The sequence below is a fragment of the Melospiza georgiana genome, chromosome Z, assembly GCF_028018845.1.
Source record: "Melospiza georgiana isolate bMelGeo1 chromosome Z, bMelGeo1.pri, whole genome shotgun sequence".
Taxonomy (NCBI): Eukaryota; Metazoa; Chordata; class Aves; order Passeriformes; family Passerellidae; genus Melospiza; species Melospiza georgiana.
In genome coordinates this window covers 78,239,912-78,258,589 of record NC_080465.1, presented here as the reverse complement: position 1 = coordinate 78,258,589, position 18,678 = coordinate 78,239,912, and the positions used below count along the sequence as shown (strand labels likewise).

At 36.2% G+C, this 18,678-nt stretch overlaps 1 protein-coding gene across 1 annotated transcript in view; it reads right to left on the bottom strand.

Annotated features, from left to right (window-relative positions):
• Positions 1-18,678, bottom strand: part of PIK3C3 (phosphatidylinositol 3-kinase catalytic subunit type 3) — a 68,586-nt gene that overhangs the window by 36,628 nt on the left and 13,280 nt on the right. The window contains exons 7-16 of the mRNA XM_058043811.1: positions 13,369-13,440; positions 12,168-12,272; positions 11,625-11,717; positions 11,255-11,440; positions 9,815-9,969; positions 8,530-8,617; positions 7,308-7,375; positions 4,176-4,281; positions 3,164-3,280; positions 1,501-1,632 (exon numbers count right to left, since the gene is read on the bottom strand). Coding sequence (XP_057899794.1) covers positions 1,501-1,632; positions 3,164-3,280; positions 4,176-4,281; positions 7,308-7,375; positions 8,530-8,617; positions 9,815-9,969; positions 11,255-11,440; positions 11,625-11,717; positions 12,168-12,272; positions 13,369-13,440 — 1,122 coding nt within the window. The remainder of the gene's footprint in view (positions 1-1,500; positions 1,633-3,163; positions 3,281-4,175; positions 4,282-7,307; positions 7,376-8,529; positions 8,618-9,814; positions 9,970-11,254; positions 11,441-11,624; positions 11,718-12,167; positions 12,273-13,368; positions 13,441-18,678) is intronic.

The window sequence follows — 18,678 nt, the reverse complement described above, 5'->3', positions numbered from 1 at the left end:
AGGATCAATTATGTACATGAATGTTACAATCTATTGCAACTGACCAAGTAACTTCCCTCCACAGCAAACCAAAAATAATTGAGGTACAGAGTTTAATCTTGAGCAGTAAGATTACATTTTTAAATTAATACCACAAAATTATTAAGTTCCACAAGTAAAGGCAAAATTATTCTTTATGTAGTCCTACAAAAGTTATGTGATGTCCAAGGGCACCAAAAATCAGTAACTCCTTCCTTTTTAATTCCATTCGTTTTTTTTTATCCCATAGCCCAGGATGAGATATTAAATGGAAAAATGTCAACTGTCAGAATTAGGAGAAGAAAAAAAATCTCTGATTTTGAAACAAGTTACATCTCACATTTTTGGTACTACTTTTTTTGCACAGATACAGAGGACCAATATGTAAAAGACTGCGTTTGTCCTGAAGAATTTCAGCTATTATTACTGAAAGGAAACATTTGGGTGCTGTTCCAGCAATCTGTTTTTCTACATTCTTTCCCTAACTCTTAAATCATACTCACACAAAATGATGATTTGCAAAAGTTTGCTTTCCTAACAAAATCTTTTCAATGTTGCCTCCAACCAAAGGTGCAAGAGCATGCAACTGCAGAAGCCTCTGCTCCAAAGGAATTAACCTGATACAGAGAGAAGCAAGCTAGAACGGGTAGAAAACTATGCACAAAGTATCTGATTTTAAGCTAACTCAAATGACAACAGAGTCAACAAGGACTCTGATGAAACTACTGTGCATAATAAATCTAGAACCTATCCGAGATGAGAGATTTAACACTGGCTGTCACAGCAGCCTACATGAATTCTTTAACTGGCAAACAAAGGCCTCCGGGACATAGGCCTGACTTGTACAGAAAATTTTGGTCATCCTAAAATTAGACTGCAGTCACGTATAGGAGTTGAACAAAAATTAATAAAATAGTCCAACCCCACTGAGCACAGGCAACAACTTACACTGCAAGAATTAACTTACATTTCAAGAAGTAAAATAAACAAAATAGCCCCAGCCCTTTCTACATTACATTGGCTGTTTTATGGTCACACGCAGCAGCTACAGTTTGGTTTAAGGAATTACCAAACACAGGGATATAGGATTTACTGCAGCTACATGAAATGGACCACCACAGTGCTTTCCACTCTCTATGAACTTAAGCTTTATTAAGCAATGGGACAGACCCACAGATGTAAATGAGACACAGCACACCTGCTTTTAGTTACATGATTTTGATCTTTAAGTGGTACTCATACAAAATTTGGGAAAATTCTGAACTTCATCATCTGTATCACTGTAATAAAAGCTACTTCAAATTAAAAAATTTAAATTGAAAAACAAAAGAAAATAAGGAGTTGTTTAACCACTTAAAGAGCACACTGTAATTGCATTTTGCCTTGACTGTGTCTGTCCCTTTACATTTTTCAACTGATGTTTCTAAGTTTAGGATTCACAAGACTTGTTTGTATTTCAGCTACTCAGAAGCTCTCACTTACCTTGAAGAGTGTGGCTTTTTCAGGGATTATTCCTTTAATCTTCACCTGAGGCTCCAGAGGAAGTGGAATAAGTTCCATGTCTGCTAAATTCATCTTTTCATTATCAGCTAACAATGCCTGAAGCCTCTCATTCTAAACGAATGAAAATTTGTTTAAGAAAAAAACCACAAAACATAAACCACACACTAGGTATATATGAAGTCCACAAATGAAGGATGCATTACTAACGAATATTCAATTTATTCAATTCTTTATCTGTACAACAAATCAAGGTTTTATTCATATAATCCAGGAGAATAAAACTTTCTATCTGCAGTAATTTGAATAACAAAGGAGATAGTCCATTTGGTGTTAGCCCCATCAAGCAATTTTCTAAGTTCCAGATGTGACAGTCTTAAAACAACTTACTTCTAAACTGCCTGCACAAAGCACAAGATGATTTGTTTTTCATACCAAAAATTAAATGTTAGATGTATTTCAGAAATTGATTAAAATCCAACTCAGAAACTTTATATCCCTCAATTCCACCAAGGAATTTCCTACTACCAAGGAACCAAATGGCCAATAGCTTTCACTGATCTCTCTTCCAGGCTTGCTCGACATTCCTCCATCTGTAGTTATCAGAAACACAAAACTGCTCAACTTTCGAGTATTTTACACTTGGTGTCCTACACAGTAAAGGTCGAATACATTAAAATCTCTAGTCTTTTCCCTTGCTGAATATGAAAGACACAAACAGACACTAAGGAGGACCACAACTGTTAGGAGTAGTTCTAGTGCTTAATTGCTGCTAGCTAGATTGAAATCTAAAAGTAAAAGCCATGTATTTCTTAGTTTTACAGCGATCTCTTAAAAGAATATACAACTGAACACTACCAATGTACAAGCAGGAAAGAGAATCTTAGAAATTGAAAAATTTTCCTCTTCTTTTAGCCTTTGTTATCAATACACAGAACAAATTGCCTCACTTTTTGTTAATAAGTGCTTTATTTTTCTGCATAAATATACCCGATACATTTAAAGAAACCATCACACTGAAAAATTCATGTTTAAAAATACTGATGTGTGTCAAAGGAAAACATTACACACAAACAGAAATCTCTCTGCATTTCCACTTTCTTTCTCAGACCCACTTGCCAGGGGCACTTAAAACACTTTAGCTAAGAAGGACAAAGCTTCCTGAAACATATAACAGAAAGCCTTTACCTCAAGACCCAACAGAAAGCAGAATTCTGATAAACACATACATTACAGAAGAACAGTTTTGTTGCTTTTGGAACAAATGAAACCTTGCCAGTAACTGATTTTCACTATCTGTCCTGCCATATCGCTCACATGACAATAACCTGATACTCTCCCACATCCCCACAAAATGTTCGGTTATATCATCAACTGTTTAACAATTCTCACATATTACTTTGGCCAAAGCACCCCATGAGTGCTTATAAGGGCCTCTTCTGTTTTCTATCTACAAACGTGAAACACACTTTGGAGCTTTGAACTATCAGAACCTTTCTAAAGTTTGTTCACAGTTAACCAAAATTATTGCAGAAGGATGGACATCTGTTACAGAAGTCAATGCTAAGGAACTTTAATTAAAGGCTAACATTCCTACCCACTGTCAAATTTAGGCCACAGACAGGCTTTCCAATCCTTTAGTTACCTTCTTCTTACGATTCCCACTTTCACGCTGCACTGCCTTCATTACATGAACCAGCCGATCTACAAACGTCTGCTGGGCTGCCAGAAGCGAGCGCATAACTCTGACACACTTATCACCCTAAGAGAATGAAAAGTAACAGAATTAATTCCTCATTCGGTAATTACTTTATCTAGAAATCATTCCTTTATTCTTAGACCTTTGGGCTTTTAAGAGGTTAAGTGAATAATGATCAATTTCCCGTCAATTCAAAAGGTATTTTCTGTAAAACACAATCACAGTCACTGTAGCTGGCAATCAATTATCTGACCTAACAGTGCACTTCAATTTGCTTCAACAATTTCATGGTGAACAGCCATGCGTGACAAACCAATTCACACAGCCAAAGTAAGTTAGTATGGGTAACTGCAAAATATTCTTATGAAGCACAAGAATCAGATTCAAGTAACCCCCCTAAAATTGGAAATAATATAAAGGTGAGATACATGGAATTATGTAAAGACTGCAGACTTGCTATACAGTAAGACTTCCAATTCACAGAATTTTTTTCGGCTGTTTTAGGTTTTTTTTCCCTGCTGCTCCAGCACCCTCTGCTGCCGACACACAGAATAGCAAGGGCTATTTCTGAGTTCCACATGAGTCTCTCCACTTGTGCCTCAAGGACAAGAGTTTACAATAAATAACTAAATAAACAGTAAATAAATAACATTGATTACAGAAGGCTTTTAAAGTGTTTTAGACCCAGTGTAAGGCAGGGTATTTTAGAATCAGTATGTTACTAACAGGAGCAAGCAACAAAAGAGAAGAAAGAGTTCTCAATATTTGCTCTTTTCATTTTTGGCAGGTTCTTCAGCTTACAAATTCAAAATTCGAGCAGGAGTGGAAGCTTTTATAAAATTTCAATGCATGTGACACACATACACAAAAAAACCCTACACATCCTCTTGGACACCTGAACCTTTTTAAGGAAGAACTATCCCAAATCATTACAGACTTCCTGATACAGAGCCATTACCTTCAGCAAAGCCTGACTGAATCTTCTCATCACGTTCAAGTACATTTCATGAGTCTTTGGGTCCCTCTGCTGCGTATCTTGGTCTTCACACTCCACTATTACATACCTGCAGCATAAAAACAACCGGCGTTACAGCTTCCTCTTGGAGCTACACAATTGGAGTGAAATGCAGTAACCCTGTATTACCGACCTGGAACTAAAAATGAAGATCATCTTTAGCTCAACCAACAGTTGAACTCTTAAAATTGCACAGTCCCCAATTCCATTTGGATCAGGAGAGTCTATAAAAGTGTCTGTGGTTTTTCACTTACAGTGAAGTGTCATGACTCAAAGAGGACACACCTGAAGTCCAAATCACATGAACTCTCCAGCCAAGAAGTACAACTGAGCATGTTTTCCACTGTGAACCATAATTCCACCTGCTACATAATTTAGTGGCTGCAAACTTGTTATTCAAGAGCACCTACAATACAAGGAGAATCTCACTCTACCTGCTCCCTGTTTTACCATTAGAAATGGTACAAGGAAAAGTATCTGTCCTAAAGCAGCTGTGCAGAGTGTACATGCCAGAGTTTCCATTTCTAAATTATTAACTGGATACAAAACTTAATAATACAATCTGGAACACCTACACTGAAAATTTATTTTCATGTTAAGCAGTCATTTGGAGTGCTTTTATTTAAATTTCTACTTGCAGCACTGACAAGCAAAGAGTAGCTATTAACTGAAAGCTATGTACATATCTGCTTTCTGTTGGTCAATGTATCTCCTAGTACTACCCAGCAAAAACATTCAATAAAAATATAACAAAGTAAAAGCATAATAAATAGTATTAAAAAAAAAAGAAATTAGCATCTCAGTAAATTTTCAAACACTGCATTTGGATTCAAAAGTGACTACTTCAAGACAGTCCCTTGGACATTACACGTCAGCAAGAATTACACCTTCCTTATGTAATTGAACAGAATCTCTTCATGACAGAATAACTGTGAGACAAGACTAGAGGTCTGTCATTTGCAGCTGACCAAATTTGAGTAGTCTTATTTATAAATACACAGTGTATTACATCCACTAGAATAAGGCATATATAACTTATTCCAGGTGTACAACCCCAATGAAATCTGTAACTAAAGATTCTTCCTAGGGTCTTGCTAATGCATGTTATAGACTGTTCTCGCACAAATGTGTTTATAAAAGTAAGTCCAAAGTCTGCATGTAAACTTGAAGGAAAAGGAGAAGTAATGAATTGAAACGTGCCATTTTCATCTTCATTTGTTAAAAAGCCCTGGACAGTTTCTCAAAGTTATTCGAAGCAAGGAGTAAGAGTAATGGTTCATACTTGGGTAGGTGTCTCGTATGTCCAAAGAGGAGACAGAAAAAGCAGTAGCACTGACTTCTGAGCCACTGTTAAAGGACAGGATAGCTTTACAATGACAAGTGACTATGCAGAAGGTTCCATTTTCAAGGGTTATTGTACTTTTTCCATTGATTATTTTAGTTGCATGCTGTGTCTGGATAGTTGAAACATACAATTGATCAGCAGCCATGAGGATTTATGGCTACGTCACCTCATACAGTGGCTGCAACATTTGTATTTTGTCACTGAGAAATTGACATGTCTGGAAAGCAAACAAAGAATAAATTGACTAGGGTTTTTGGTTTGGTGGACTTTTCTTATTCGTTTTGTTGAATTTATTTTTTTTAAGTCCTAAGTCAAAAAACTCCACAGAGTTACGGACATTTAAACTTTCTGAGATGTTGCTGAAATGTAAGAGAACAGTTTCTATCAAGGTGATAGAAGAAAGCTAAGATAACAACACCTTATTTAAGAATATTTGACTAGGTCAAGCACTTGGTTTCTACTCCCACCAATTCAGACTACAATTATTTTAATAATTTATATTTAATAGCAATTTTTAATGAAGCTGAACATTATCTTTGGCCACCGCAACAGAAGTAACTATTGCTTGCAAATGTACAAAAGTAATTTAGTTAAGTATCTTAAAATTCAACCTAATAAGAATAATTACACAATAAAACTTAGAAAGTTATAAATGGACTCTCTGAGCATAGTTTACAGGTTTCTTGCAAAAATTTTATAAAAACTGTTGATTATATTTTACATCATATATCACATTTAGTTCCCAATTCACATTATCTATGGTTAATGCTCTTAGCACACTAAAATATGATCATATGTTTAGTATTTTTGGTTATTTGATGCAGCTACAAAGGTTACAAATGAGAATCATATGACTTGGGTTTAGACACATAAAAGGCACCTAAGGTCTTCCTTTTAAAATACTAAGTACATGCAAGTAAATAGCTGTGAGTGTTGTATATATGCAGATGTTTGTACACTAATACACACACAGACTCACACTTTCACACAGTACAGCTCTATCATCTCAGCTGGCTTCAAATGAGAAAATTCCTACATGCACATACTTGTTCAGAAGGCTTGCAGATTACTACTCTAGACATCTAATTTTACTTCTAATGCACTGAGCTGAGACAAGATCCTGAACTAAGCAATCCTACCTCTCTAGAGTATAGATGAACTAATATTTACAACCAAATTTCCCCCTTAAGATTGCACATATCTGCAATGACATTTTGTTTGTGCTCATAACCATAAATGGAATGAAACTAAAATTAGGTTACAATTAAAAAAAAACTCCTTTATGAATCTTCTTAACATACACCTTTGATTAATATTTAAGTGCATAAGTTCAGTATTCTAGCCAACACTGTCAAAGATTATACGCACAAAAATTACAACCACACAAACAGCAAAGCAGAGCAAAGGTGAACTTAATCTCTCCCCAAAACCATAAATAACTTGAATGACAACTTTTAACACTGGCTGCTTTTTGTGACATTGTACGTAATGTTCTAGACATTACCTTCCTTAGTCTAACAGTAATGCGTATTTCTACATTTCATTAGCCTCCATTTATAAATTACTATGTTTAAATGCCTATTGTTTTAAATCTACTACTTTACCCGGAGAAAAACTGAGACTCTGAAGCTCTCAAGACAGGTCATCTTTTCATGAGCATCCTTCTGGGCATTATAGCTTTGATTTCAATTACATCTTAATACATTATAAATATACAGTTTCTAACATACCAGTACAAGTAGTTTGCCAACGTGGAATTTTTGCATGCCCGTGATATCAAGAAAGTGCAAAGGTCTTGCTGGAAGGGATTTAAGAAGAGCAAAAAAAAACTTAGGTTACAAAGAAATCTAAGCATCTGAGAGAGAGACAAAGTTAAGGAAAAACACCAAGTAAATGTAAGAGTTGTGAGAGATATATCTCCTTCTAAAATCTGAATCCAATCCAGCAACACTACTAAAAAGCAGGTGGTCTGCTACTCCAGTAATGTAGTTACCAATATATAAAAAGCACATCATGTTCTCCAAAAAGAAACCTTTAATGTAATTTCTACTTATAATATGTTACTCTTTCCTTCTATGCATTTGCATCTTGCTATCAATGCCATACCATTCAACTCACATTAAGATTTCCCACTTGGTTTTGTATCCAGAGCATCTAACAATCTTGAAGATATTCTAGATTTCAAGAAAACAAATTTGTATAGGATACATAACATTTACATGCTTCCTTCAGATTTTATAGTCCAGATAGCAAGAAATCTGTGTACCTTTACTGATATGCTCAATTTGAGGTTTATTTCCTATGCAGTATTAAGACTCAAATAGGACAATTTGCAACAGGGAATGGATCATTAGTTCAAAGACCAATTAATCAGCATATCAGACGAAAATCAGATTCCTTCAAAATGTCTTTACCTTCTATCTTTCCCTTCTTTCAGTCCCATTCCTATTATTTGTCTACTTTTGGCATAAACTGAATATAGTCCTTGGCAGAAGTAAACCAAGACAGTGTCTCACTTAGGTTCAAAAAAGATGACATGTCAAAGAATACGAAAGAAGAGACTGCAGGGATTGAAATATCTGGATAACTGTTTTGTATTACAAGACTGTTTTAGAACACCCTGAACACATGCAGTTTTCAGTGTCCAATCAGTATGTGATAGCCTTTGCTATCACATAATAATTTTCTCTTTTACAGAAGAATACTTTAATTTCAATTTCCAGGCCCCCAGCTTTGCATACTGTGATCAAGGACATAAAGAGACACTCTGTAAAAAAATTCAGTTAAGTCATTGCTATTTTCTTAGCATTTACTTTAAATCTATATTCTTTGGGCACTTTAAATATTCAGTGAGATTTACCCACAGGATTCAAATATTCTAACACAAAAGCAAGAAACAGTACCAGGTCACTAGAAAGGTACAATAAATAGAAAGTAAATCATGTGACTTACATCAAGGTTTTCATTTTCTGCAAGCTCTTTTGTCTTAGAAGTAAGAGGTGGAGAGGAAACAGGTGGAATAGGACTCATAATCTGGGAACTACACAAAGGAAAGCACGTAACTGGTATGATTCAAGGTTCTTGCTTAGGGGCCAGGGAGCATGCATGGAAATCACAATGAATTTCACTTCCACAGCATAATAAATTCAGAAAACTGGAAGAGTTTCTTTGCTACCTTTCTTTGAAGGTAGCATCCCAATCTTGTTTCAGAACAAACTGCATGAACAGCAACTTTGACAGCTGCAGTTCCTGAAAACAGCAAAAATCTGTGCCTGGAGAGCTAGACAGTTTATGCCTGTGAAGGACATTCACTCAAACAAACTTTGCATTTTATTAAATCTTCCATTCAAAATAAGCAGACATAGATATGAATTCAACAAGTCTGCATTTCCAGGAGCTTTCTCAAATGTTCTAGGATGAAACTGCTGATACACAACACCTGCAAGCACTAGTCTTTGGAATGAAACTACACAGATTGCTTATTTGCAAGGAAAAGTTTTCAGATGGTAAATTTACCTGAAAAGAAGTAATTAAATAGCTCTCCTAAGATCTAAGTATCATTTGAGCCTCAAAATACACCACCCTTCCCACAACACCCACTTTTACGGCTTTGCAGAACGATCAAAAAATACACCCTTGTGTTACAAGTCATTAGAAGCTTATGACTGAAAATTCTAAAAGTCTGTTAACAAATATTCACAGAAGACTTTGGTTACCAAGTTCATTTGCACTTTGCTTAATACTTTATTAGCTACTTCAGTCTTTCTTTTGGATTCCTGCAAGGCTTGTTTCCACAAGTCTACACCTTCTTTTGCAGAAGCAGAATGAAATTTCTTTTCACTTCAAATTGACTGGACTTTTAGATCCACATTCTGTGAGGAAAGCAGGGAGTGGAACCTCACATAACTTCAATGAAGACATCTTAACTTTTGCAAATATAGAAGGAAAAAAGAGCAGTGATTTTCCTGCTCTACAGACGTTTTCTTCCTTTTGTGTAGTAAGAGCAAAGGCCACAACTTTAACACTGTTTGCTCTGTAAACTATGTATAATCAGAAAGCACATTTCATTAATGCTCCAGATTTGTTAGGTTTGATTTTATTCTTGGGGTTTTTTTTTAATGTTCAGATTATAAAATAACGTGATGAATATGCAAAGCTCCCCTAAAAAGAAGAAACAACTTGATATCTTAGAATATTACATGTTTCTGCCTTTCTGCTGGAAGTCTAAGCTTCTTACCTGTCAATTTCTGAAGCATTAGATCCAGATGTTGTCATAGCTTCTGACATGGAACCTTGACTGTCCCTCTTGCTAGGCTCCAGGCCATTCTTTATGCCATCGAAGTTTTCGTATTTCAATGCTTGGACTAACTGCAGCAGGTACATCAGCAAATCCTTAGGGGGAAAAAAAATCCAAGTGAAAGAAGGGTGTCAGTCAAAGAAAACTAGAACTCCTTCTGTTTACAAAATTGTAATTTACAGATAAACTTAGTCAGGATTTAGTGACCTCTAATAACATAGAAATGGAAGCCTCCCTAAACAAGCAATGTACCATAGCAACACTGGTGCTGGATGCAGTTTGACTCCCAAAAGATAGTGCATTATCATTCTACTATTCTTTGCTACTCAAAGACAGTAAGTACTAATTTAGTGAATATTCAGGTGCAATTGCTATGTTAAAATTCTCTTTAGTTAAGTTGCCCTAATTGCTTCCAGCATTCACAGAATAAAGCTTTCAATTTGTGTCTCAAAAGAAGAAAACTGAAAATTCAAACATAAATTGTACTATGGTATCAAGAATGGAAATTCTCTCTTCTCTCATGGACTATTTTTTTCATTCTTTGTGTAGCTGGTGATCTAAGAGAAAAAAAACCACATATCTAATCTGTTTTAGATTAAAGAACAGATTTTTAACCACTTACTGTCTAAAATCAGCTCGTTGCCTTTACTGTTCAACTTCTTCTGTTTACTTACCTTCCAATACTTTGTAAAAGGTACATCTTTAATGTCACAGCAGTATGACCTAGGCTATTGAAGTAGGCTTGAAAAAATACAATTTATTAATGCTCCCTATTTTAAATTCCTTTGATTTCCAAAGAATCAAGAGTTATGGTAATACATTCAAACCTGGGTTTGCATTTTTTTAAACTGTCAAAATAAAATACATAAATCATTGATATTTAACATATTAGATTCTATTAAGTGGGCTCTATTTATAATCACAGCTCATCACATTCTAATCAGTACACAATTAGAAAGACCTCATTTCCACAGATAATCGACTCATTTTCTTTAGCAAAAGAGTATGATGATATACTGAATTCACCAGATGGATCTGCTGAAAATCCTTCCATTTACTATTTAAGTTCAGAGCACTTCTGCAGGTTAAGACTCCAAATTTATCACTGGTTTTTGGTGAGAGCTGTTTTACCTTGTTTAACAAAACCAGCTACTATTGGCAGTTCATGCTAAGACAACTACTAATGTGTGACACTTAATTATGTAAAGACTGCTTCCGAAAAACCTTACAATAAATAGCAACACAGTGAATAATCTTTTGTTTTCCTTTACCAATATTCAGGAAAATGTCGTGAAAAATAGCAAACATTCCAAGGACTCAATGAGATCAAAAATCCTGGGACCAGCTGACTTTTCCATGTACCAACAGAGCAGTGAATACCTCATCATCAGCCTGCTGAAGCCTGGCGACAGCGTAGCGCCGCACCGTTGGGTTGGTGAAGTGAGATGACAGAAGCTCCAGAGAATCTTCCACATCCATGGGCTTCCACTTGCCCAGCAGCTCCAGGGCTTGCTTTGCCTCTTGAGGTAGATCCCAGTTGACACACTTCAGGAATTTTGTCAAGGCCTAAACAGGGGAGTGGACAATTCATCAGTAGAAAGCTAGCCAAAGGAAATTATTTCAGAAACTAATGTCTCACACAAAGGTAGAAATAGATTCAGATTATATTTACGTAAGCACGGACTTGGAAAAGCTTACTGATAAGGGACGAAGTATTTTCCAGCCCAAAGCATTTAACAACTCAACTTACCTTCTCCTGATGAGTAAGGTAATATCTGAACTTCCACACCAAATCCTGTTCCTCATACGTTAGTTGCTTGGTTGGTGGATAACTCACTATGATCTATTTGATACAGTCAGAAAGCAAGTTTAAAAACAGGCAAAATCAACAAGTTAAGACAGTATACTGTGAGAAAGCACAACACTGACAACACAAAAATAGCTAGGGAAAAAAAAAAGCTTTCCAACAACACAAAGCTATGGTATCATGGTGATGCTTCTCAGTTACATGGTTGATTGAATTGACAGTGCAGGCAAACACAGTTGCTTTATGTGTACCACTCACACCTACATGACATGCACAAAATACACATTCTTAACCCCCCTAAATGGTTAAAAAAAAAAGAACAAGCACCTTATGTTCCTTTCTGAGATGGACTCTTCTATCTAAGCACCCTGAAACATTTAACTCATGATTTTCTATAAACTAAAATTAACTGTACTTTCCTTAAACCATATATTATTACCAACCTACCTAATAAAACTGAACTTAGCCATCATATGACTGACTTACATTAAGCTGGTCTCGTGTAGTTGCATTAGGCTTCAGGTCATGATCAGAAGGTCCACTTCTTAAACTTCGAGCAAGTTTGTGATGTTTGCTTTCTACTAAGTTCTCCTAAACGCAGAGGGTAAGTCAATGTTTATAAATACTAAATTTCAGAGAATATTACTATTGAAGCAAAACCATCCAGAGAAGACTCACCAGTCTCTTGAAAAATGCATGAAAATGAAAATTCAAATCTGAAAGTACAGCATCTTCTGGCATTTTTTGTTTGTTTATTTTACAAAAAAATTCCTTTAATAATGCCTGGAGGATTGTTGGGAGTTTTGAGAGTCTGTTTCAGTTTCTGACTTAGCATTAACAAACCCTACCTTGCCTTTCGGTGAATTGCTGCAAGATGTAAGCGTTTCAGTCAACACATCCATGATTGACAGCACTCATACGTGCTAAACACTCCATAAACATTTTCTTTAGGATGATGTTTGCAGCATAAAGCTTTGTATGCAAGAAAAAACATCTCAAAAACTTGTCCCACTGTTAATACCATGTTAGCAACAGTAGGAGCCACAATAGGAGCCACAGTGCCAACGAGCTTTCAGCAGCCAAGGCAGTTTCCAGCATTGTCAGACTTGCTATTGCAGTGTTAGATTACACGGTGCTCAAACAGGGTTGCCAGTACAAGCCCACTTACATTAAGGTTCCCAAAGCTGCCAATACCAGTCCCACTGAATTGGCATCCACAATAATGGAAATCTTTTCTAGAACTGTACTTAGGCACTGTCTACATGAAAGACAACATACAAGAGAGTGTAGGGAGAAAATGTTTTAACAGAGGAAGCGACCAAGAGTTATTGCACCAGTCACTAAATTCTACATTCCTCTTCTTCAGCTCCCTCTTATCCTCCCACCCTCTAACCTCTTTTGCCAACAATCCCCCTTCTCTGCTTTCTTACACCTCAGAAGCAAGCACATTATGCATGGAAAGAAGGAGGTGAACATAAGCATTAAATCAATCCTTGTATTTTAATCTAGCAGCAGCTGAAATAGAAAAAAAAATACAAAATTCAAACCCACTGATACTTCTCAACTGGTTAAATATATCTTGCCACTGGAATTTTAAAATATTTAAGATGGCAAGCTTTCATCTACATTTATGAAAAGTTCAACAGTAACTCTGTAATACAGATGGCACCACATGTAGCATGCTTACCATAGACATCTGGGGATCAGGAATCTTAACAATTTCAGGACTTGTTAAAATTGGAGATGACTCATCACCATCCTGAATGACAAAAAGTTGAAGGCATATTAAACATTTCAAGTTTTAGGGAGAAAATGTATCACATTAATGCATTATGAACTCTACTACAGTAGAAGAATGATTCAACTGCTGACAGTTTTAAGGGGAAAAATAAAACAATAAACAGATTATTTTTCTTGTCTTTTTCCCAGATGACAAGCGATTTGGCAAGACAGATGTAAGTTAACCAGAGGAGACACAGCTTGACAGCTCACTACTGTGATGCCACACAGGTGAGTGGAGAAATTTGCCATTATTGTCATGTGTCCTCTGGAAGCATGAAGAGAAACAAAACAAGACTCTCTATTTCCACCAAACCCACACAGTTTTCCAGAAAAAAACACCACGTTGCTGAAACCACCTCCTAAAAGTTCAACACTTTAAAAGTTCAACAGAAAGATGCATGTAACCTTATCTCTCAGAGGTTCTACATGCTTAGAGTCTAATATATGCTGTTTAAATAAGGAAGGGAAAAGCTACAAGATTCCTGTTTGAACCAGACACAAAAAAAATTAAAAGCCTGCCACCGCATTACAAAAGTAGCAACTCTGTCTTCGAGACACACAGCAATGTACTGCTTTTGTACTTCATAATACAAGGGGTTCCTGAAGGTAACTAATATTAATAAAAGCTATGAAACAACATTTCATTTAAAATACAGAATAAAACAGTCAAACTCAGAACAAAACAAACTCAGCATGACATGTGCTCTGCCATATTTATATTGAGTCTGTTTTCATTTATTTTGCTGTAAATTTGAGATCAGAATAAAATTTTTTTGACATACCAACATTTCCCATAGTAACTAAGTTTTGAGGTAACTTGCTCAGGTTTCTTTCTGCCCCCATCCTCTTTTTTTCCCTACTTTTCCAGTCACATATGCCCTTTGGGGTAGCTATTTTTTAATACTTTTAAGAGGTAACTTTGAAAGGAGAGGTTGTTTCAAGGGGGAGAATCATTTGTCACTAACAAGATACATGAGTTTAAAATTGCCATTAACCACACAGGAGAAACTTTTTTTTTCCTACTACATACATTTTGTGTTGCTGGCTACAGTAAAATATCTCTTATTATTAAAATGCTTCTTTAAAAAGACATTTTAAATTGCATTTACTAGTGTCCTATGCATTTCTGAAGTAACAATTTTGACAAAAGTCAAAGTAAAAGCAGTAAGAATACACATATCCTTCCTAGTTAAGGGAAATAAACACACAGTCTGCCTGTGGCTGATGATGGTCCAAGAATGTGAGCAGGTTGCTTTTCTCATTAGTCTTTGAAAAACAAAAGCATGCACACAAACACTGAAGAGGCAAAGATGACATTTGCTTACAGTATCTCTGCTCTAAAAGCATATTGCCTAAATAATGAACTTAGCTCTGACTTCACTGCACAGAAATAACAACATCAAAGTATTTCCATAATAACAAAATATGCTGCATCACTAACAGTAGACTGAACTGGGCTGGAGTCACAGTGACAGATCAGCATTCACACTGAACTAAGCCTCTGCCATCTCACCAGGCAGAATGTTCAGATCATGTCATAGAGTCAAATGATATAAAAAACAATGAAATTGTTGCAGGTTGGTGGAATCCTTCTTATAAACACATCTGATGACAGACTGACTTCTATACACCTGTAAGATATTTCTTACCTTCCAATTCTAAACTCTAAGGCTGCAATCTGACTTTGCCTTTATAGAAACACAAGATTCCAATCTCTCAGTGACAAGTCTGTTTAGAACCTTCACACAAAAACCCTGTATGAAAAACTTGACACTGGAGGGGATTCAGAAGCAACAAGCTACTAACTCGCTACTAACAAGCATTCAAACTCTTCAGAGTATCCAGGTCCCATGAGGATTCTCTAGGGATAAGCAGTAGGAGCACCCATTGCTGTATTTTTTCCTCAGTGAAAAAAATATAAAATCACATACATTAACTGAAAAAGGAAAGGTTTCAGCCTGGTGAAGTGGAGCACTTACCCCACAATTAGAAGTCTCTGAGAGATATTAAAAATTCAAAACTCCCTAGGATGAGAATGACAAAAGCACTAATGTCTAAATTTTGCTTACTTACAAAACAACAACAACAACAAAAAAGCCTTCCAGTGTGTCATGTCAAAATGTTTATAAATGAAGTTATGGAGTTTTTTCCCCCAAGACTAATGTAAAAAGAATGATTTGTACACTCATTGCTGGCAACCCCTTTTGGAACCTTTCAAAAGAATCATGATAATGACTGTTTATTTAAAACTCTTTGAATGTAGTCAGATCATGCTGTAGAGTGAAGCTGACAAGTTCTAGCTATTCAGTTCAACTACCAGGAAAACCATTCCCAGTGTTTCACTGCATGACAGAACAAAGCCTTAAGCCCAACCAAAACTTGCCATGAAATCAAGTTTTTCCAAGCATTCATGGGACAAGTAACAGTGTCAGGAGCAAACATTTTGAAACAGACTGCTTAGTGAAATACTCAAGAAGGCAGAATGACATTAGCTGTCCCGTGAAGGATGTCAGCTGTTTTACTACCCTTCTGTAATTCTCCATTATACCTTGAGAGCAACACATGCAGCACCACAACCCTGACCATACAAACTTACTAAACCAAACCAGTGCCCAAATTAGCACTTGAATTTGGCCAAGTGCATACTTTTGAAGTGTCTTTCCTGATCATGCCCGTATAGACAGCTTTAGTCCACGTCACGGAAATCTCAGAAATCCCTGACATCCTCTAACTGCCAACAACCACGTGGGATGTGATGAAAGACAGACCAGAGTACAAGAACACAGGGCAGACACTGGGCCTTCAGCAGCCTCTTCCCTCAGTGAATCTGCTCCTCTTGGCTGCTAACACTTCCCAGCACAGGCAGAACCTGAGATGACCTGCTACTTTGCCGCCATGAAACAAAAGCAACATCAATGCTAAACAGCACTAACTGGCTTTCAACTGCTGTGTTACAGAGCTTTGTAGATATTTCACTACACTAAGGTCAGTGTGGGTGACTTTATACAAATATTAGAGTTCATTTAAGACAGTCCACAAAATTTGCAGTTTTTTCCAAACCAGCAACATACCTCCGTACTTGCCTGAAAACCAGTTTCAGAGCACAAATAAATAAGGAGGTTCTATTTATCTTATTTTTTAACCATTTAAAGTAACACCAATGTGAACCAACATCTCACCAACAAAAACAAAAGGAAAGACAACTACTGGTGTAGACAGTACTTCTTTCTTTAAATTCATGAAAGATCTCTGATAATCAAATTTATTTATCTTTTTTAATGAAATGGATGCAGCAGTGCAATCATTTACTCAAAGACATGTTTCACTTGAAACCTGCACAAAAATACATTAGTGATAAATGCTGGTGTTATTTGTACTTGGTAAGTCACTCAGAATTTCTGCCTAAATGGAGAATCAAAAGTGATGCTGTCATTACCAGCAGACCCTATCCCTCATGTCTTGAACACTGTATTTAAATGAAGTTAACACAGAACATGGAAGGAGACACCGCCACCTCACTTCATTGTAATTGAATGTCGAGTCAAAGAACCCCAAATCCTATCAGTCGCTGCTTAACAGGCTAGTTCTTCCTAAACACTTGAAAACAAATATATCAACAAAACTGTGACAAGTAATCTCCACTTTGACTATCGGTCACAAGCAGGTGACAACAGAACCTTCTTTCATTATGCTCGATGCGCCGGATTGGCGATGGCCGACACACAGACTGCAGACGGTAATTGGAAGCATGACAAAACTGAGAAAACAGTCACTAATTTATGTACCATTTCCCACTGCTGTCAGAAAAGGGTCAAGAACTTGTTGGAAAGCTACTTTGTAACAACAAATCCTTCAAACCGCAGTTAGTTACAGCTCTAACATGTACTATTACACATTCAATTACTTAATTTCTGCAAGAGCAGCCAATTCATAGTTATTCTGCTCCATGCACTTTTAATATGCTTCAGAAACATCTGTTAAAAGAAAGATGCATGCTCGGAGTCTGAATCTTCTTTCCTGTATTGTGCACATCTATAACACCACAATGATGGAATAAAAAAGAAGTCATGTGTGTAAATCAGGAATAATTAATCCATAATGGCAGGTTGTTGGAGGTAACGGAGAGAAGTCATTTTTAGGAACGCCATGCTCATTTATAAGAAGAAAAGAGCCAAGAGGACACAGAGCCACATATGTTTGCACCTGTGAAAGGTTCAGCATGTTCTCATGTAAAGAGCTAGCTGTTAGTAAAAAGTTTCAATATTTTCATCACATCCTGTTAATGCTCTCCAGACAAGTATTTCCTTTATTTCCACAGAAGTAAATAACATTATTTTGTTCATGGGGAAATCTGACACATTGTAGATTTTGTTGTGATTTGTAACACAAGAAAGTTTTGCAACAGCACAGTCCTCTATAACTGCTAGTTTTAGGATAAGCGTACAGAAGTACTGTAAAAAAAGGTATTCTAAAGGCAAAAAAATTTAGAACAGGTGGAGAGGTCTCACTGTCAACTACAGTCCCCAAAAAAGAAATGCTAGGCAGCTAACCTAGACAGCTGCATAATACCCACTTTCATCCATAATACCAAAATTTACCAAGAAACTAAATTAAAAGAAAAACAAAGTCACAAAATCAACTGTCCCCCCACAAAACCAAATAAAAAGCTCCAACCAAACACTGACCTCAGAAAACACTCCTGAAAGCCAAAAAACTCCAAGTCTTCCAATACATCAAATAGCTGAAGCAGATCCTGACCTGTTTTCTCTTTTATTTTTTTTAATCCTGCTTTTTGTTATTTATTGCTGTATTTTTCACTGCCTTCTTCAAAAATTTAAGTTAGATCACAGCTCTTTCAGGCCAGGCCAACCAGTAATAGCCATATACACAGAAATACAATCCATTTTGCATTATGTTAACATTCTGTGTAATGAATTAAGCTTTTTAAAATTCTCAGAATAAATGCTGCTTAAAGTTAGTGCGTCTGGCCTCAAGAGCACACCGGTTTCTTTTCCTAATATCTATGTCTTTCCAATAAAGCTGCATTATTCAGTAACTTTCTGACTTCTTATGAATCGAAACATGATGAAATATCTAAGAAACAATTTTATTTGAAAACAGATTATAGATAAATTGCTTTTTCCATCTCAGTGGGTCTTTCCACAATACACAGAGTGATAATGTCTTCCAATACCACACTGGGGTCTGTAAAGCT